This window comes from Harpia harpyja, chromosome 7 (genome assembly GCF_026419915.1).
Source record: "Harpia harpyja isolate bHarHar1 chromosome 7, bHarHar1 primary haplotype, whole genome shotgun sequence".
In the NCBI taxonomy this organism is placed as follows: Eukaryota; Metazoa; Chordata; class Aves; order Accipitriformes; family Accipitridae; genus Harpia; species Harpia harpyja.
The window spans coordinates 55,764,130-55,785,122 of NC_068946.1; the positions used below are offsets into that span (position 1 = coordinate 55,764,130).

Below are 20,993 nucleotides of genomic sequence, written 5' to 3' on the forward strand. Positions count from 1 at the left end.
ATCAGCCACGGCGAGGAGAACGCATAAAGAGGACGGGCAGAGCAGCAAGGACTTTGGCACGGCCGTCCAGTAAGTTGCATGCCTTGTAACGGAGCACACCGCCACGGCCACTGCAGCCTGAGCACGTACCCACCACCTGGGTAAGTTGGTTAATTAAGTGCTGTACAGTAGACGCCTGATGGGAGACGATAACCAAGAGTATAGGGAGTGACACAGTCTATTAGAAATGTCCAAGACTCCTAAAGGGAAGCCGAACTTGCAGCCTTCCAAGCCCAGCTGCTGGATCATCTGGATGCCACTGGATTTGGGGTCAAGTAACAACGGTAATTATGTTGCAGCTATAAAGAAACCCCAATGGCAAATCCAGTGCCGAGACAAGCGTGCCAAGGCAAAGCCGGGGACGTTTGCTCCTGGAAGATGCAGAATCAGAGCCGGGTGAAGCAGCTGTTGCCACTAGTGGGTATGCAGCTGCGCTCCCAACTCCAGAGGTGGGCCAGCCCCCCGGGACGGCGGCGGTCCCCGATGCTACCCATGGTGCAGAAGCATCCTGGCAAGTCGGGGAGGCAGACCCAGGAGGGAGCAGCCAAACCCCTTGGGAGCCGCTGTTTAAGGAGCGGCAGCATCTGTGCCTTGCTCCCATTGTCGTGTGAAGGCACAGCCATCTTGCTACGTGGCTTCTCCCTCCAGATGGTCGCAAATTTCCAATAATGTTTTGAAATTTGGGTTTTTTTTCTCTGCACAGCGTTTTGTTTCCATAGGAATAATGCAAGTTCGTTCAACCCTAAAAAGTTGATTTTTAGGTACAAAACAAGAGTTGCTTTTTAGGTACAAAGGATTTTTCCTCCTACAAAACAGGAACACACAGGTGAACACAGCAGAACTAATTAATGGGCACAGTCCTGAAAGGAGATACTGGAGAGTCAGTAACCATCTGTACAGTGCATTTTGTTTTGTGATTGTATTAAAATATATTGTAGCAAGTAAGTATTCTAATAATAGAGCAGAATAAGAAAAAAATAGGGCTTGAAACTGCTGCATACAGCAATGTTATCCACCTCTAAAAGCTGTATTTAGCTGAACTTCAAAACACCCGTGGAATTAATGCTGTAAATTAATACAATGCATTCTCACTGCTCATTAGCAGTTAGACTAGCATACTTACAGGGCCCGAAATTAAGTGCTTATATATTTGACAAAGACTACGCTGGATGTGGAAGTGAAACGGCAATGGCTGGCATCCCGTGAGTGGCCATGCCCTCCTTCTGCTTGCAGTGCAAACCCAGCACGGCCCCAGCCAGGAGCAGATGCTCACTGCACCCCAGCAGCTTCCCTCCAACCCCGGGATCAAGCGAGAATAAGACATGAATAAAAACATGTGAAGAGCGAGGAGCTCAAGCGAGGAGGGAACGCTCAAGCCTGAAACTGCCTGAACCGCATCTTAGGCTGGAGACCCAGCCTAGCCTGGGGAGGACAGGGAGTGGGAGCAGCAACTGGAAGCAAAGCAGATAAGAAATTGTGAAACCATCAGCCAGAAGTAGAGGGAACCCACACAGAACTGCGGGCTGTAAGGAAGGGCAAAGGTACCAATTGGCCAACTTAGGTTTCAGAGCAATTTAAACGTATATTGAGAACAGAAATTTAAACACATTGTAAAAACAACTTAATGTGTAGCTTTAATAATAGTAAAAATGGTAATGGTGATGCTGTGGTGCAACGCAGCCGTAAGACAGAAAAGATATGACTATTGGATAAAAACTACTGTCTTGTATCTAGAAACAAGTGATATGATGTGTTCACATCGCACAGTAATAAATTCTTTTTTTCTTCTATGAATAACTAGGAAAGGAGTGAAACAACACCTATTACTTTTTAGGTAGTTGGAAAAGATGATTTTCACCCAAAGATATTAGCAAAATTGGCTAAAGGGCTCTCTGAATTGTTAAAGGTTGACTGGTTTTGGGTTTTTTTTCTTTTAAAATAAGTCTTTAAGTACTGAGGAACTTTCTAAGGACTCGGAGAAAGGTAGCATTGTGTAAAGATACAAACAGGGATAACTTCCAAAACATACTAAGGGAATCCTGAGGTGCAACACTATCACTGAAGAATTGAAGAGAATTAACACAATAATGTAAATCATCATTTCACTGAAAATAAAACAGACTTGGAATGGTTTTCATCAAACAACATGTAAAACCAGGTTGATAACATTTTCTTTCAGATATACTGATATTTGATTGAGATCTGCCTGACATTCTGGTAAAAGGGCTGCTCTATCCAAAAACCAAGAGAGTCTAATATTAAAGAGATGAGAAAATGGTTAATCGATAGAGCTCAGTACCGTCGCTGTTAAAAGTTACTGAAACACTTACAAGGAGAGATGCTGCAACCATGGGTCGGTGCAAGTCCAGAGCACGTTCACCTCTTCCCAACCCATGGAGCCTGCTCCTCCTCCTGCTCCGAGCTTTTGCCATGCCTTTCACCGAGCACGCACACCTCAAGTCAGAACAGACCTCCCCATAACTTCACTTTTTTAGCATCCTCTTCATTAACAATAGCCATACATCTTCTCTTTGTACTAAACATGGGTTGTGACAAAAATATTATCATGGTCCATTACATGTAAACTTCCATAAAATTGTTTAACGTAAGTATCAAGCACAGGGGGAATGCAGTTTCCAAGTATATGTTTTTGTATGAGCAGGCAAAAGGTTACATGCCTTCAAGAAGTAAAATTTGCCTATGTAAGACTGGAGACAAACTCTAAACCACAGTGACACTGAATGGGGGGATTTGGGGAGTAAAAGGCTGAATAAGCAGCTCCACAACAGAGGGAAATGCAGCCCTTGGGGCCTGCACACAACCAAAACAACAACAACAAAAAAAACCCAGGCAAAAAAGGAGCATCAAGTAGCCACAGGGGAGACATGGCATGACCTTGCTTAGGGCATTGCTGAGGTTGTTCCCGGATATGCCATCTTCTATTATCCACATTGGGAGAAGATGTTAAAAATTGGAAGGAATTCAGAAATGAACTACAGAAATAATAAAAGCTCTGAATATATGCCCTGAGAAGAGAGGCATGAAATACAGTTTAGTTTATCAAGCAATGTCTTTCTTACACAGGAAAGAAAAGCCACCTTAGGCCAGATCAAAGATCTGCCTGTCCCAGTCCCCTGCCTGTACTGGTGACCACCAGTGCCCTTCCAGGGAGAGCATCGGAAGAGGGCAAGCACACCATCGCGTGCTCCGAGTGCCCGGGATTTGGCTCCATCCCAGAGCTGGAAATTATAGCCAAGTCCTTGACAGCCTGCGAAAAGATTTCTCTCCTGCTGGTTTGTCCACTCCCTTTTTGATTTGATCTGTCGGGGCGGGGGGGGGGGTTGCATCTGCAGCACCCCGTGGCAAGGAGTTCCCCACATACAGGACAGCGCTGCACAACTCCAGAAGATAATTATACTCACAACCTAGTAAAATGGTATATTATCCATCCACATGGAGCCCTTAAAAGTCAAGTTGCAACAGCTAGCACTGTTTTTATCGTACAGATCATCAACGGAAGTGTTTATCAGCCTAGTGCTACCTAGAAGACGAGACTATATGAAAACTACTTTTTCTAACCACATCACGTTTGAAATATGAACAGCCAACTGATGTCATATATCATTCCCCCAGGCCAATCATGTTTCATTTTTCTGTTGGGAACCAAATTGGTTTTGGTGCCATTCCCACAAATGGGGTTTTTTTTCATTTATCAAAATGTAGACATGCAGGGGCAACAAACTTCAATTTACTGACAATGGCAGACAAGGGAAAAAAAATCTGCTTGTGTTTTTAGCTCATGCAATCCTGCTTGCTTTGCACATGGAAGACCCTCACTGATTTCAGCAAGAGCAAGGCAGAGGCAAGAGAGATTTGGCCCCAAATACACAATCACTTTTTGCTTAGACACATCAAAGGAAGATAAATAGTTGTGCTTAAAAAAATAACATAAAACGGGAAAAAAACCACAGAAAAATCCTCAAGCAAGCACACATGAGATCAACTATATATAGCCTAGCCAAGCTCCTAACATATGACAACAAAATATACCAAGTATCTCTCTTTAGCATCTTGAAATTCCTTTTTCCACATCCATGACAAAATCAAAATGGTCTTCTGTGACTGCCCCCACCTTCCTCACCACTAAAGCCTTTGCTCCCTTACATCTCTGCTCCTCCACTCCAGTTGAAGCCTTGTGCCACCCCCTCTCCCAGGCTTGCCTACGCTGGTCCACCCACACCTTTATTATAATGAAAATCACACGTCTCTTTGACTTGTTCTTTCCATAACATTCTGTATCCTTGTAGCAAGCTGATTTTAGGTCCAAAGCTGTTCCATCTTCTCGTGTTCCAAACAACCATTCTTCACCTTCCAAATCCTCCTCAAAGCACTCTTCTTCTCGAAGCCCTTCCAAAATTGCTTCTTGCTGGTTGGTGCTCTCAGCACTGCCATCTCGTAGAGGGAGTTTCGGCTTTGCAACTGCTCCTGGGGTGAAGGAGAAGTTCAGACCACAGCCCTCCTGCTCCCCAGTTATTACTCATGGCTAAGTGGCTAAGGCTATATGCAGTGTTCCTCTAACCATCCCCAAGCTTCACTAGCTTATGGCCAAATAAATGTTATATTTATATATTATGCCAAGCAAATATGATATGGTGGACAGCATCGTACTTTGCTTTCTCCATGAATTTTTCGCAACTTCTTTATTTCTGTGCTCAGGTTCAAAGGTTTTGCATTGCCCACGACCTAGGCTTGAAGGCTACAGCTCCAAAGACGTCTATAGCCACGGTTTGCAGGGTGATGACTGCACACAAGAGCAGGCTGCATCTTCATAAGCACACATTTATTCACATATATCCTTACTACAACAGCCAAGGGATCTCTTCAGAGATCTCCAAGGCATAAGATGTAAACTCTCACGTGGGAGGGCTCTGGGAGAAGTAGTAAATTTAGGAGCCCCTTTTCAAAACAGGGTCTTCAAAGAACAGGTCTGTTGTAAGGAAAATAAAGAAACATCCGGAACTGCACGTTCAGCAAAAGTTTACAGATGATCTAAAAATAAAGGTGGGGCAAAAGGGAGACATTTGAGTCAATGTATGTACTGTAGAAATTTAGGGCATGATTCATTAGCCAAAAAAATCCGAACACCCTCTGTAGCTATTTTCAAGGAGGTACATGCATAATTTATGTGGAACAAGAGTGGGCTGCAATTTCCCCCACACTGCTTCTGCATAAATTACACCGGCTTGTAATTCATCACACTTCTGTTTTTCCTGCATGTAAGTGGTAACCTCTCATTTAACGATCACAGAAAACAGAGTCATCTGCAGAAGGGAAGGTGAAGTGTTTACAGGTGAAAGAATTGCAAGTTTGACACATACATGTGGTCCAGAGAACTGGAAAAGGTACCATTTTCTGGTGAGAGGTTGGCCGTGTGATGACTTTTCAGTTATTTCCTTTTCAATGACCACAGTTAACAACAGCATACAGAAGTCTTTCTAAATCCCCAGCACTAATCTCAGAGAGGATCCAAAGCACAAGATTATGCAGAAGTTTAAAATATCAGGAGATTTGTCATGGAGGGATATAAGCTGCTCAGTTAGTTGTTAATGGTCTAAAGCAGAAAAATCCTTAAGTGCATTAAATGAATAAATAAAACACCTTTGCTTTGAACAAGAATAAAACCCATATGAATCCGATACACAGAATAAAAGCTCCATTACAAGCAATTTCCCAGTTGACCGAACGGAGTGCAAACTGCACAGCCGTTGCCTTGCAGTATGAGCAGCACGGCCTTTGTTGAGTCCACCAGCCTTTCCTCTAAGCAAAGATGGGGGGAAGAGAAAAATAACCGTGTTCCAGTTGCTCAACAAGAAGGTGGGCAATAGATAGGCACTAATAAGAAATACGAAGCTTGCACCAAGACATACGCTGGGGACATCAGTAATACATTTGTACCACCACATCTGACAAGAGGACAGCGCGTTAGAAATGAACGGAAGGAGAAACAGATGAAGATGAAGGAGAAATAGTGCACAGCAGGGACACACCGTGTGCATGCTACTCCTCATACTGTTCTTCGGAAGACAAAATCAGCCTACGTAATAGTTATTTCAGCATTTACCATGAGAAGGAAGTTCATTATAAAAATCATAAGAAGGAGGGCCTGGATATTCAGTCAAACAGATGGGTGTGCTCTGCTCGGCAATGCTTACATCATTTTTTTTCTTTTTTTTTTTTTTTTTTTTCTTTCTTTAGTGTACTTTTCGGCTCTGAAAATCATCTCTTTGACAGCAAATGCTGTCTACCTCCTGACTACTGAATTATGGCTAAGAATAAAGCAGCCTTTTCTATTCAGCTTCCTATCCTTGAGGTTGGTGGTTGCGGGCTCTACATTAAGATTGGTAATTGATGCTTTTGCTTAAAAAAAAAAAGAAGAAAAAAAAAATTGCAAAAAGGGTAATACAAAGACAAACAGTTGTCTCTCTGTCTTTCATCTCTTTCTGCATCTTACCATTCTGCCATGCAGCCTACTGCAAGTCAGGCAGCTCACCCTTGGATCCTTCATGACAGGACTGTGCCAGGACAGTATATGGCTGGAATAGGCCAGGACTCTAGGATTATTGCAATAGTTTTGTAAGAGTTATTCCATCTTCATTTTGTTTCATAACAACTCTTTCTGTGGTAAATAAGAATCTTATCCTTCTCTGAGTGGTGTCCTCCCTTCACGAGTTGAAGTCCATATGGAATAATTCATGCAAATCCTCAATGCTGCAACAGCAGCAGCACCTAATCCTCTGGGGTGTCACTCCCAGAGAAAATTACTTAGGTTAGTTTTACCTGGAACAAGAGACACGTGACAAGGCAAAGAGCCTGAAGCAAAACTAAATGACCATCTTCATCTGAGAAGAAAGGAGACTTTTGCTCAAACGAACACCTGGCACAATGCGCCAACATGGAACCACGGCCAAGAGGGACAGACCCCAAAGGAGCGCGAGGCATTTTCATCATCCCAAGAGAGCTTCATGGGGAATCTGGATGAGTGCCTGAGAAGGCAGGCATGCAATAAAGGCACGTATTGTTTGGAGAGGGTTGATTTTGGTAAGGCTTTTGGGCCAAGTAAACCTTCCTGGAGGTTTGGTCCCTGAGTAAACTTGTCATTACCACTGAGAAAACAGAACCACATGTGCTGAAGTCAAGACTGCCAAGAAAAATCTCAGTGCCTTGCAGAAGCCTTACAAACTACATCCCAGGCCTGGAAAAATACCTTGGAAAAAAGGGAATGGCAGAGATTTGGCAATGAGAATGCCCTTGAGAAAGCCCATCACGTGACAGAGAGGCAGCAGGTGACTCTGGCCTTCCTGCTGTCTCCTTGTTGCCAGTATTTCTACCAATCCTCTCCCTAACTCTATAGGGAGAAAGAAAAAAAAAAAAAAGGGACCAAAAAAGAAAGAAAAGAGAAAGAAAAAAAAGGGATGAAAACAGAGGAACCTGCTATAGTACAGGCTACGACATGTCTGTCTGCCCCCTGAAGGAAAAGAGAAAATCTTCCTTCCAGAATATCTATGAACAGGGGTGAATAAAGTCATAGAAGACGACAGTTATACAAGAGTCACCCATTCTGACAAGCTGCTACTAACATTTTCAGTTCATATGCTCTTTGTTCTACAAACCAGCTAGAGACATATTCTGCCTCTTCTTTCTTAGTCTCTCCTTTTTTTCCCCTTTTCTACTTCCTCTCACCTTTTTGTCTGCCCCTGGTTTTTGTTGGGGTTGGGGGGTGTCTTTTTTTTTTTTTTTTTTTTTTTTAAACTCTTTATCTCTTCACATCACTTGGATAATTTGATGGCTGCCATCCTGTATACCGGGCAGCTATAATTAGCTGGGGAGCAAGTGTCATAACATGCTGAGTCTACTGTCAGTTTTAAGAGAAATACAAGATGTGACATACAAAACACGAGATAAAGAGAATAACAACATTCCTAGGAAAAAAGCAAACAAAAAAATCCCACATACTGTCCTTAGTCAAATTTAAATTGTTACTTAAGTAAAAATTTGTCATTTCCCCTCTTTCTACTCTTTTTGTCTTGTACAAAACTGAGTAAGAAGGCAGCTGCTGAAATTCAGCGTGGAGGAACGAGAGGCACACGGGGTGAGAAAGGAGACTGACAAGTCAAGGCCAGTGACCAGAGGGAGTTTTCAGAAGAGGACGAGAATGCCAACAGCAGAGTTGGAAAAGTACAGAGAAGAGAAACAAGGAGGAGACAGCACAGGAGCACTGCGAGTGAAAGCCGTGGAAGGACAGCAACTTAGCGATGGGAGGTGAAACAACCGCAGAAGAGGGATATTAGTTAAAAAAGGGTGAATGTGGCAGGAAGGAAAGCATCATGCAAAGGTCTGTTCCGGCACGTGGCAATGCCCATTTACCTGTACCTCCAGAACCTTACTTCCAAACCTGCTCAGTCCTGCCTTCATTTCACAAATACCCTTTCTACCCACCACTCAAACCGTGCTCTAACTGTGGTCCTGGCTCTCCCACCTCCTCTTCTTTCACCTTCCTGATGCCTTTTTAACCCCATCTCATTCTTCATTTCTCTGTGTTTCCGAACTGACCTTTTTCTCTTAGGAAGTAGGTTACATTCAGCAGTCCTGGATTCCCTCTCCTCCTATCACAGTCCACAGAAACATGAAGATAAGCTTCATTACTGCTGCCACCCAGCACCGCCACCACCAGCTCTCCCATCTAACACCCCCAGGTCACACATCTTATATATCCACAGCCAGCATGTCAGAGCAGCTCCTGTTATCGCCCCGCAGGAAGGATGTTTTCTCCCCATGACCCCAATGTGTGGGGAGGGGGGAGAGGGAGGCGAAGATGCTCGTAATGGCCCAAGATGATCAAAGCCAAAACAGGAGAAGAGTATTTAAGCCACAATTGCTGCCAGGCACTTTGAAGATTAATGACTGGCTGGATGTTTAATATATCTTGGGACATTAACCCAAACTGGTCATTAGGCCCTAAGAAATTCCTAGTGCTGAGGTCATTTTTATCACTCTAAGTTGAATAAAAGAGAAGAAAAAACCCCCCAACCATCAGCTTATGAAATGTCTCCTAATGGGAAAATCAGTTTCAATTGCTAAGAAGAGATCACCCAAGGAACGAATGTCCCTCCAGGCAGAGCAGATCAGGCCGACCAGTCTATAGCAAGAACTGAGTTTGGACTAGGTTACCTTTCAGTCCTCCACATCTTCTGTGTTTAAGAAGAAACCATCCCTTTTGTGGCTCAGTGTCTATGACTAGTGCTGTGCTGCTGGCTGACCGTGGAGAATCTGCTACTGGAGGGGCTCAGCAGTATCTGACCTGTCATATTAACTGGGGGAGGCAGGGGAAAGGGATCTCCATTTCTAAGCGTAATCACTTCGCTTCTGCATTATTTATAGATACGTTCTTCATTTCTAAGCATGATCACAAAAATGGCCGTAACACACATAGATGCTTTAGCAGAACTTGCAGCCCAATTTCAGCAGAATTTTATTTCAACTAATTCCTAATACAAAACTTCCACTTGTGAACTTCAAGGCACATAGTGCCTTTGTCATAAAAGGTTCCCAAAACACTTCACAAAAATCAGAGTAGAATATTTATGTATGACGTGCATGTTGTCACCAAGAAGGTCTTGTTCAGGACAAGGTACCACTAAATTCATAAGGTAGGAAGTGAAGAACATCTCTCACCACAAGAATTTGGTCAAGCAAAATCCAAATCAAAGATATAATTTGGTTGGAAAATCATAAAGTAATCTACCTTCCTCTTCGGAAAGAGACATGTAACCCTGTAGTTATCAAGGCTTACTGAAGTCACAAGTGAGGAGCTTAACTTCGGTTTTCCGCCGTAACATGGTGGATGGGATTGTCCTGCTTAAACTCAGGGGTCTAAGGTTGTTTCAGATCACCCAGCAAATCCTGTGGGGCTGCAGCAGGGCGATGGTCTCCCACAGGTGCCCAGATCCTACCTCCTACCTGCCACAGCATGCTGTCCTTGGATGCTTTTGGCCGGGAGATCCTGGGATGTCCAACGTGGGACCAGACACCAGAGCTGAGGCAAGTGACTCCCACCTGTTGTGTCCCACCATGAAACAACTTGGCTTCCCAAAACCACGCCAGAAGTGCCACCTTCTCTTTCAGCATGCAGATGGGTGCCCTTACAAGTCTCTCCTGCCAACAGTAACTCAGGTATAAGCTTGGTTTTAGTTCACAAGACCTGACGTATTCCCACCCAACAAGTGGTATGAGAGCAGCTCTTTATTTAAAGTGCAAGAAACAAAACCAAAGGGCCACACGAAGCACAGTCAGCAATACTGGGAATGTCCCTAAAACACCCGTTAGGATGTAAGCTGAAGGACACACAGAAAACCCCACAGATGCATTTTCTTCATGAAATGCTTATAATAATAAAGAACTAATTTTTGTCAGCATTACACAAAGAGAATCCACTATTTTGCCAGAAAACACAGACCTCTACAACTTCAGCTGAAAGACAATTCCCCCCACAAAATAATCGCCGCAGGAGGAGTGCTTCAGCAGGACACGTTTCTTCCAGATCCAACTGGAATTTGATTACAGAGCTGCCCACGTGCAGCTCGCTGCTTCTTCTTCCTCCCAGAGAATAAACCACTGGAAATCTTTCTACAGGTGAAATGTGCAAAATTAATGTAACATCACTGGGTAGAAGCTACCGGATTATCTCAATAAAAGGATTATCTTGACTTTCAAAAAAACAAGCATTTTCAGAATTCTGACCTGTAGTATTTTACTACATTATCTGAATCAGGATATCAAATTTTGCAAGGGATATCAGAATGCATTAAGTGTATTAACCTAAAGAAATATTGAGACATAAGGACAGTTCCTGCTGTCTGTACATATAAACAGAAAAATGATATATTGAATAAGCTGGGAAAAAGACTTGCTAGTTAAGCACTGAAACCATCAGTCCGGAGAATGACCGTCATAAAAATACAAATGATAGCAGAAACAGAATACAAGTAAAACCAAATGAAGATTATAGCTAGAATACTGCTTATTCTGTGCAAGAAAAGATGTCATAACCCAGACCCAAGCAACACAAAGCTGTGAGAATCCAGTATTCAAAAGTGACTCTTACTTAAGGACATTAAATCTCTTATTTAGAACAAAAAAGGTTTTCCCCAAATCTGTGATGCACATCGTAAAAAGTGTCAAGGAAACAGAGTGCAAAGAGGGTTTATTATTAAGAGGGAATGTGACTGGAGTGTAACTACTAAGATGTCTTTTTACCCTAGTACCTTAAAGCATTTAACACGCTATGGCCCAGATCTTACAAAAGACACGTGCAAGTTGCTTTGCAAAAAGCAGAAACCACAGAGATCGGTGCAGAGACGCTCACATACACGAAGTTACCTGTGGGAATGCCGACACCGAAACTCCCGACAGCCATACAGGATCAGCACCCTTTTAGATGCCGTGCGATTTGTGAAAGCTTACGAAGTCAGTTAGTGGCAAAAATACACTTTATTCATACACATCACAGAAGACTTGCAGGTGCAGAGAATTGGGGCAGGAAGGGATCTCCGTCCTTCCTCCCCATGTTTCAAGAAAGCTGCCAATTTTGATTCGAGGGATAGGGGAAGGTGTGTGAGTCCTATCTATTACCCATCCCACTTTGCCCCAAAGCACCAGGGACAGCTGGAGACCTCATTACAAGCAGCCAAAAAATTAATACAACAGACAAGAGACACGTTGTTATGCAGACTTTCTAAACACATTTCTGACATCTTTTCTCAACTGTCAAATTATCTGACATTGATTATCAAAATCACCTTCTGATTGTTTTTATTACATTTGACTGTTAGCCAAAAACTGTCTTTAACAGCGCAGCTTCTTAACATGGCAAGTAGCTGAAAAAGTTCCCATCTAAATTTTGTTTTGCTGGAGCTCTGCTTTATTATTTTTCAAAGCAGAATTTTGAAGATTATACACGTCAGGCTTTCTCATATAACCCTGAAACCAACAGAAAGGAGTTAAGAAGCTATTTTTTCCAACTCTGTGGGTCACCCCAAGACATAAGGATTTTAGGAAAAAGCTATTTCTGTCTCTACCATATTCTTTTCAAAGCAACAGAACATATTTTAGCAAACACAGGTTTGGAGTCCCGTGTAATCATCTCTGCTTCCTCCATATTCAGCACAGACAATCGCCTCGAGATTGCATTTGACACAATCCGTTGGTGTCCATAGAAACTGCATGAGAGCAAACGCAGGCAAAGCCCGTGCGTGGCTTGAGCTCCCGAAATGTGCTAAAATGGCTCTAGCGTGTGGTGTTGCACTATAATCACACAACTGGAGTTTTGCACATTCTGTTACCATACAGTAAAAACATACTGGAAAGACTGTGAGAAGGTGGCAGGCGATGGGAGGTGGGAGCGGAGCTGCCCAGGGCGCTCGAGCCCCGGATTTAACACAGGGTTCATCAAGTCACATCGCACTTCTGCCTCCAGTCTTCCCATTACAGAAAGGGGGACAGTAGGAGCACCTTGCATTTATACCGCTGCATGCTGTGCACATTTATAAAGATTTTTTTTTTTAATGGTTACCAATTAAATATTATGCATTTGGTATTATGCTAGTATTCTAAGTGTTACTGTAATCATGTAAATACTTCATTGTAATAACATTGCATGAATAAAGAGAATTAATTTTATAGGTCACACTAGAGAAATACATTTAAACAAACACCCACAGTATGTACAAAGAGACAGACAACTCCCAAATACAAAAAATTTTGGATGAGGAATAGCCAAATCCTATTTTTTATTCGTACCTACGCTGCTTATGCTATTAATATCTGACTTCTCTTTTGTGACTTTAGGCTATTTTAAAAACGAAACCTTGTTACCATGGAGACAATAAGCCGGTCAGCACATCTGCTGAAGAGTAGGACATAAAATTTTTAAAGTGAGAATTTCAAAGGCTCAGACTTTTATGAATCCACGCCAATGACTCCATCAAATACGCATAAGGGATCCTGTTAATTTAGTTAGCTGTCACCTACCAGATTTCTGACAATCTTATTAGCTCTTATTGTGCACCAGTACCCACTAGCAGAGACTGCAGCACTACGAGCACTGGCATGCTGAGGAGATGAATCATGTTCCACTTCCACGTGCTGCACTGGCCACCCTCGTGGAGTGGTGAGGACAGCAGCTTATTATGAATATAATCCAGTGAACCTGCCTGAAAGGTTGATAGATGGCTCCAAGCAAAAACAAAAAACAACTGGGGGACTTTTTTTTTTTTTTTTTAAAGAATGCAATCACGATCATTATTCGCTTGCAAACAGACACACCAAAAAAAAATCTTTTACCTTTTCTAACGGAACACTAAGTGGGAACATAATTTGAGATTCAATTAGTACATTAAGAAACATTCAATTAAGCTTCCTGGTGACACAGAGATACACAGCTACACTCACTCTCCAGATGAAGAAACGAAACTCGCAGAAGTCTGCTGGCTTCTTCACGGTCAGATGAAGTGATGGCAGAATTAAGGAGAGAAGCCAACTTTCCTACTCTTTGTTCTATAACAAAAAAATCCATTTAAGTTTCCTTCTACTGTTATTTCAACCTTGTGAAGCTTGTCCCCCACCCACCTCCTCCTTCCAACCATGCAAGGAGAAACCCCACCAAGGCAGGATTTTGGGGTGCCTGGGATCAAAGCAACACCGTCAGATAGGTCAAGACAGCTTCAGGAAGGCAGATGTGCACATGTACATGTGACAGCCGCATGCCACCAGCTGTTACCAACAGGGAAGCCAAGAACGGGGAACACACTCCAAGTCCATCAGCCTCTCAAGCCGTATCAGAAGACAACTTGGGAAAAGCCATCAGGTGCGTATCCCATGACGCTGACTTAATCTGCATAGGCAGCATCCCATAGGAAGTTATGGAGAGATGTCATCTAGAAGTCATCTAACCATTGGGCTCACCAGTGCTGAAGCTGCTCAGATATAGCAACCTCCGCCACTGAAACACGCGCAGCAGTAGCAAAGCGTGGTTCTGTTTGACAGCCTTCATCGTTTCAGTATTTCTCCTAATCGCCATCGTCATTATGAGCCTCACCAAGGGTCACAACAGACCTTCCCTTTCAAACCTAGCTGGGTCCATTGGTTGGATGGTCTCTCTCCAGCTGGCAGGAGACAGCTCCAGGAAAGCTCTCCAACCCATCGCAGGCAAATCCCGCGGCGGTGGCTCGGATCGTCCCAGTGCCAGGCTGCACCGCTCAGGACTGCCCACGGGCTCCTTCAGGTATCCAGGCACAGCCCCTGCCTAGCACACAGCCTACGCAGACACAAGGGATGGCCTCATCTCTGCCCTCCAGAAGGAGGCCATCTTCAGAAGTCACCTCTGTGATTTGGAAACGAAATTCAGGCCGCGATAACACCGATGGAATACAGCGATTTCTCCCGAAGCTCATAGGACCTTTTGCAAACTTACTCCATGGTGCTGTACGCAAGAGGAAACTGCAAACCATCCTGAAAGTCAAATGGCTGTTGGGGTACTACAGCAAGATGCTCCAACGACCTTTGTTGCAGTTCAAGCATGCCTTACTTTACCTTATTGATTTAACCTAAATATGTAGATTTACAAAGTAAACTGGTCTTAAGCACGGTTTAACTTGAGAGATGCAACTGCTGTATGAGCAAAGTACATTGATTTAAGAAGAAAGGTGAGTTAAAACAATGTCACTCTGCTGTGCAGACAAGGCTTATGTTCTTTGGAGAAAGGGCTGAATCTTTTATTCACCTGTCAAATGCTTTAACAGTTTCTAAATGCTGTATAGAGAAAAATAACGATCCAGTCCTGTGTCTAAGGAATAATCATATTCTATGACAGTAAGTTATATTTTAGAAATTAATGACTCATCGTAGAATTGAGCTCATCCTGGTAAATTACTGAAATTCTAATCTGCTCCTTTGCAGATATGTATTTTATCAATCTAACCCGCATTTGATTTTGAGGAATGCCTGGTTCATTGCATACCCGGGTTGGAATGGACCACACTACTCGGCATCATCCACCTCCTGCATACCAGAAAACCTGTATTACTGAAGACCAAAGTCTCAAGGTCATCAACTGAGGTCTCATGTCGTTCTGAGGAAAATTATTTTAAGACCAAAAAATGCAGAATTGAAGGAAGAAATCAAATGCACATTAAAAAGTTTGTTAAGAAATGGTCACTGAGGCTGCCTACATACATCACTGACGAGCAAAGACCAAATGTTGATTCCCCCTTAATTCAGGTCATTACTTTACAGGACAGTCAGCAAAAAACATCCACTACAAAACTCAAACCCGTACTTTAGGCCATGCATTGCTCTTGAAAACATTGGTGTACTTAATGAAGCTAACATCTGCCAGAGCCGATGAGTGACCTCGTCTGCTTTGCATCTGTGAAGGCGCACCTGAGATGGCAACTGGGCGGCTCAATGTCCCGTGTGCCAAGGGAAATGTTTTCAGACTTTATAAATTACAAACAAAACTCAGACACCCTTAAAGCTTCCCGAAACTGATCTACAACTATTTTTGCTTGACTAAACAAGAAGATACCTGAATGCAGATGCCAACGTCCAGCCAGAGTACCCCACTTGGTCCTGCAGGGAGGACACCACAATCCCATCTCCACACACACAAAAATCCTCATCTGAAAACAAGGCTACAAAACTTTTTTGCAAGATGTTACCTTTTTTTTTTTTCGTCAGAATGTCACTTTTAAAAATGTTGTTACACAGCTTGAGAGCTGGTCTAGTAACAGAAGCGGCTGGTTTTCTTTTCCTCAGTAATACATAGGAAAAATGATATTTAAAAGAGGGAAGCACAAGCATTGCCAGAGCTGCAACACTAGGTGTAACTATGTCTTGAAAGAAAATTGACTTTAACTTCAACTATCTCTAAATGTGAGCAGCAAAAAACTTCCAGAAATAAAATTACAGTTAGAAATGCAGTTTATATAAAGTTAAACGTGCTTGGATTGAACAGGTACACTCGGTGGCTTTACTTGAAGTTTCTGGCATGAGCTGGAAAGGATTTCCACTGATTACTATGAGTGTTTCAAGAAGATTTTATTACAAGGCCCTGCTGATACTGAAGATCAGATAACTCTGTATTTCACTTCAAGCACGTAAGTTATAGTAACATTACAGAGTGAGGCAATCCGGCACACAAGCAGGCAAGTAACAGCCCCATTAGGGACCAAACCATCAGTCCATGACCCGACTGCAATTCTGGTTACGTCTTCAGAATGGGAGCTACTTGACACCTTTTCAAGAAAGACCACCTCATGAAAGTTAATTGCACAAAACTTTCTTTAAACGAGGAAGGGCATGCTGAAGGGAGACCTAGAATAAGGAGACGTTCAGTCACACTGGCACTACGGGCTACAGTTTGGTCAACACAAAGCAAAACGTATAAACATTTCACGCACCCCTGGTCAGAGCAGGCAGACAGGCATTGCCGCAAGGAGACACGCAGCCGAGCTGAGGAGCGAGGCAGAGGAGGAAGAGGAAGGGAGGCTGAAATTCCCCCTCCAGCACCCCAGGACCCGTGCTCAGACCTTTGCCAACCCACCCCCAAGTGTAAAAGTCCCTCTCTCAGATGCTGACCTTCCCCTGGGGATCCCCAGTCCTGCTACACAGATGGAGCCATTTACCGCGTGTTGTTTTCCCTCCCCAAATCGTATTAGCATATGCATAAAAGGTTTTAATGACTTCTGGCACACGTACCTATAGCTGCAGCCCCAGCCCCGCCAACTCACCTGGGACCACCCACAGTAAAGAGCAGCCACCATGGTGCTTTCTTTTGACAAGAAGTGATGCTCTAACACAACCTTTGGGTGACTGTTGTTGTTCTTCACAGGTCACTTAACTTTTCTTAGTGAAATAAATTCCATTAAAAATCACAGGCAATAAAACCGATGCCCCCGGAAGTCAAAGGAAAAGAAAAATTGCATATACTCGTAAATCACACCACGTCAAAATAAGTGGTGGAAACACAAGATCTTCCAGAAAAAACAACAATGAATTATTATGACAGCATTTTGTGAAATTATAAGCATATGTTTTCAGCTGACCTACTTATTGCCTTATAATTGACTTCTGTCCCTTAAGGGGGTTCTTAAATATAATTGAGCAGCACCTGCCACGTAAGAGGAATAATTTTGTATACCCATTCCTTGCTCAAATACTGCACTTAACAGCTTCAGCGCCAGGCTTACTCACAGCCTTGGCCGTGCCACTGGAGACAGAGGTGCCCATCCAACAACCTGGGAACCTCCCGCACACCAGGTCACTCTAGGACACGAGTGATCTTACTGCATAGGTCCTTTTTTTTGTTGGTTTTTTTTTTTTTCTTATACCAGCCCATTGATTTTCAGCACATACCTACCTGTTCCCGCTCATACGTCATTTCACCCATGTCTTCTAGTGCAGCATTTCCCACAGCAAGAGGCAATTTTGGGCACTACCAGCTTCCCATGCTGGTGATGCTGGAATTGGTAGCTCTGCCCTTGCTGATGCACACATGGGACTCGGTGCGATGGACTGTCTTTGCTTATCACCATGCGGTGTTGACAAACATGCGAATTCAAAAGCTTGTCCAAATGTTATTCCCTTATTAAATTAGATTGACCAATGGATTGAAACCGAAAATTAAACGCAACATAATGAAAAGTCAAGTAAAGGGTTCAAATCTGGGGGACCTGCACATCTCCTGACACAAAAGGAAACCAATGATAAAATTTCCGTTGGTACTTTGGACTTGGGCAAGAAGCTGGTGCACAATTCTTAACACATACAAGATTTTGGGACGTGTACTGCAAATCTTACTGACAGAATTTCTGGTTTTTTTTAAATATACCTACAACCACCACAATGTTACTTGAAGTTAATCCCTGCTATTAGGACTTTTGTTTTTCCCCACTTATGCTTCTAAAGCCCGATTGCTATTAGGGAAAACTTCACAGCAGGAGGAGAGGACAGCAACACTGGGCAGCCAGGACTACTCTGCATCTGCAGAGCCAAAGTCCCCTGTTCTCAAAGAAGAACCACTAACTGCAAAGATTGAGAAAACTGTCTTATTCTAGTACCAAAGGAGCAGCAGAAACACCGTTGTGCAATGGAAACATTGGAGCTGAATCACCCCATGGCAAGGAACATCACATGAAGCCCATGGGAAGGAGCAGGGAGACCTGCGCCCCGGCACATCTCCAGCTCAGCCCCACCACACTCTCTCCCAGCAAGGGCTGGAGGGAGGCAATCCCAGAGGTGTTCTTGTTGCTCAGCTCACAAAATTCAAATGAGATCTTCTCACCGATCTCCTGACGAGAGCTACCGCAGTTGCCTGTTTAAAAGGTCTCAAGGTAGTCACCTCAGAAAGCGACAGCAATTTGTCTGCTGCCTTCTCATTCGGGATAAGCAAGTTCTGATATGGATCAATTCGTTTTGCTGCATATTACACAGAGCTGAAATTATATTGATGTGGTAGCTTCAGCCGACACAGCATTGTCCTCTGCCAGGGCAGAGCAGACAGATGCTGGTGCAGAAAGAGCCCCGGTGCTGGCACCGGTGTGGATACACTGCCGGGACCCCTCAGCTGTCGCGCGACAGGACTGGCGGGTCTGCAACCGTGACGGAAGGAAAAACATCCCACCACCCCATTTTCCTATTATTATTTGGCAGCGCCTCTCAAACGTGTCACTGAACGTAAAGCAAACCCTCGGGGTGGGGCAGGGGGGGTCAGAAGTAAAAGCGAGTCTCCCCGTCTTCCTCAAAAAAAGACAACAGACAAACGGACGTTGAAGCACCCAGCACTTGCAGAGCATACCACGTCCCGAGACAGAAAAAAGCGCAAAGTGCAGGAAACGTGTCCGCGTGCTTTGCGGGTGAGTGAGGTGTGCGATGCAGACTGTGTAATTTGGCTGTGACGCCCAGCACCTCTGTTTGAGGAGCCAGGCTCTTCCGCGCGAGCAGCAGCTTTCCCTGGGTGCTGGTGCGAGCGCTTCCACGTGCAAGGTTTTCAAAATCCCACGTCGCATCCTCGCTCCCTCAGACACCGAGTACCCTGGGTGACACCGATCACCCTCCGTTTGCCTAAATCACAAGCCCCCAGTTTCTGTGTGAGCGCGGCACGAAACCCACCTCTTGAAACAACACTTCTGACAAGCCGAAAGATTCTCCGGGACGTCTCCAAGAAGGGCCCACAGCCACCTGCAACATCTCCTCAACCGCCACGACAGACTATCACAGGCTAAAACTACCTTTATATTTCTTTATCCTTGTTTCAACTCTTATTTCCGTGGCTGAGAGCACATTAAACATCAAATTCTTACTGTGACTCACATCTCATTCTGCCGGTGCTGGAAACAGGGACTGCCAGCCCGACACCGCTGCGGTTCTGCTCCAGGCTGGAGCAGCGACAAGGAGACACCGCAAAGCAAAATAAAACTTCCCCAGGTTATTTAAATCTCTTTCTCTGACAGACCAACCTCACAACTTCCAGGTCCTGAGCAAAATACGCTTCCACGCATGACAAATGTCCCCAAATTTGCCAAGGACCCGGTTCCGCTTTCCATACGCTTCCTCACGTTTCTACTAAAGTCACTGAGGAATCTGGGGGTGTGTGGGATACAGGTTCGTGCTCCAAGAAATGTTCTACCTGCTCTACTTTTAAAGCAAATTAGTAATATTTACTCTAAGAAGCATCTTTTAGGAGAGAAAGTGATGCTTCCGTGAGACTCGGGACGTTAGTCTTTATTTTACCAAGGGAGAGCTGGCAGGCAAGAGTGTGAGCCTGGAAATAGAAGAGGAAAGGGTAACTATTAGCAGGAGGTTTCATCTAGATCGCTAGCACTACTCCTGCAGTGCCGGGGGAAGCAGGGCTGCTGTATAATTAGCAGCGACGAGCCCGAAGCCCCAAACTGAGATGCCAGCGCTCTTCACACCTTTACAGTCATTTCTTCCCCAGGAATCCTTAAGTCAGAAGCTCACTCAAATCTCAGCTTCCATTCTTTAAGGAAAGTGCGTTTCTTGCCCTCGGTGTTCCAGGGAATAACTAGAAAATCAGCCCAGCGTAGATATCGCAGCTCAGGAACCGAAGGCAAACACAATACATGGGTTTATCGGAACAAATCGTGACTTCAGCGGGATTTTTTAGGCCCCTCTCCTAATTCTGGAGCTCTCCGGGTTTAGAGTTTTAAGCCCAGCTCCGACCTGTCCCCAAACTCCCCCGGGTTCTTCGGGCGCGGAGGGGACGGGCAGCAACCACAACTTGTGTGGAGCTGGAGCCCCCGCATCGCCCGGCGGCGGCGGCGGCACCGAAACCACCACAAAACGCGGTCGTTTATTACAAAACCCCCTTCCACCGGCGGTAAGGAGACCGGCAGGACCCCCCCCGGCGCCCCTCACCTGCCGCAGGATGAAGCTGGTGGAGGTGGTGCTGCCGTCGGAGCGCTTCAGCCGGCTGCGTCGCGTCGCCGTGCCCCTCGTCACCTGCCCCGGGGGAGGCCAAAGACATCAAGGTCGCGTCAGCGCCACCGCTAAGCCCGCCCGCCCCGCCCGCCGACCCCCGGCCTGCACCCACCGCGGCCATGGCGGCGGCGGCTCCCTCAGCCTCTCTCAGCCTTCGGCGGCAACCTGGGCGCAGCCGGGCCGCCCGCCGCCGAGCCGAGTGCGCGGTGGGAAGGGCGAGGGCGGGCGAGGGGCGGGCGATGGTGAGGTGGGGAAGGGGGGGGGGCCGGGGAGGTGCCGGGCGGCCCCCGGGGCGGGGTAGGGCTGGGACGAGCGTAGGTGTGTCGTGTTCCCCCCCCCCTCCCCGCGGGTGGTCCGGTCCGGGGAGACGGCGGGCAAAGGCGGGAGGGGAATGTCGGTGA

The 20,993-nt window shown here is 44.9% G+C and overlaps 1 protein-coding gene across 5 annotated transcripts in view; it reads right to left on the minus strand.

Moving 5' to 3' along the window:
• Positions 1–20,764, minus strand: part of CACNB4 (calcium voltage-gated channel auxiliary subunit beta 4) — a 111,988-nt gene extending 91,224 nt beyond the window's left edge. For 3 of the 5 annotated variants that reach the window (XR_008235964.1, XR_008235963.1, XM_052792356.1), the window contains exons 1-2: positions 20,705–20,743; positions 20,530–20,613 (exon numbers count right to left, since the gene is read on the minus strand). Coding sequence is in view for 3 of the 5 variants with exons in the window: in XM_052792356.1 (XP_052648316.1) it covers positions 20,530–20,613; positions 20,705–20,713 (93 nt within the window). In the remaining 2 variants the exon portion in view is untranslated. Of the gene's footprint in view, positions 1–20,529; positions 20,614–20,704 lie in introns of all 5 variants that reach the window. The other 2 variants (XM_052792359.1, XM_052792358.1) reach the window with 2 other exon arrangements.
• Between the last annotated feature and the right edge of the window lie 229 nt (positions 20,765–20,993).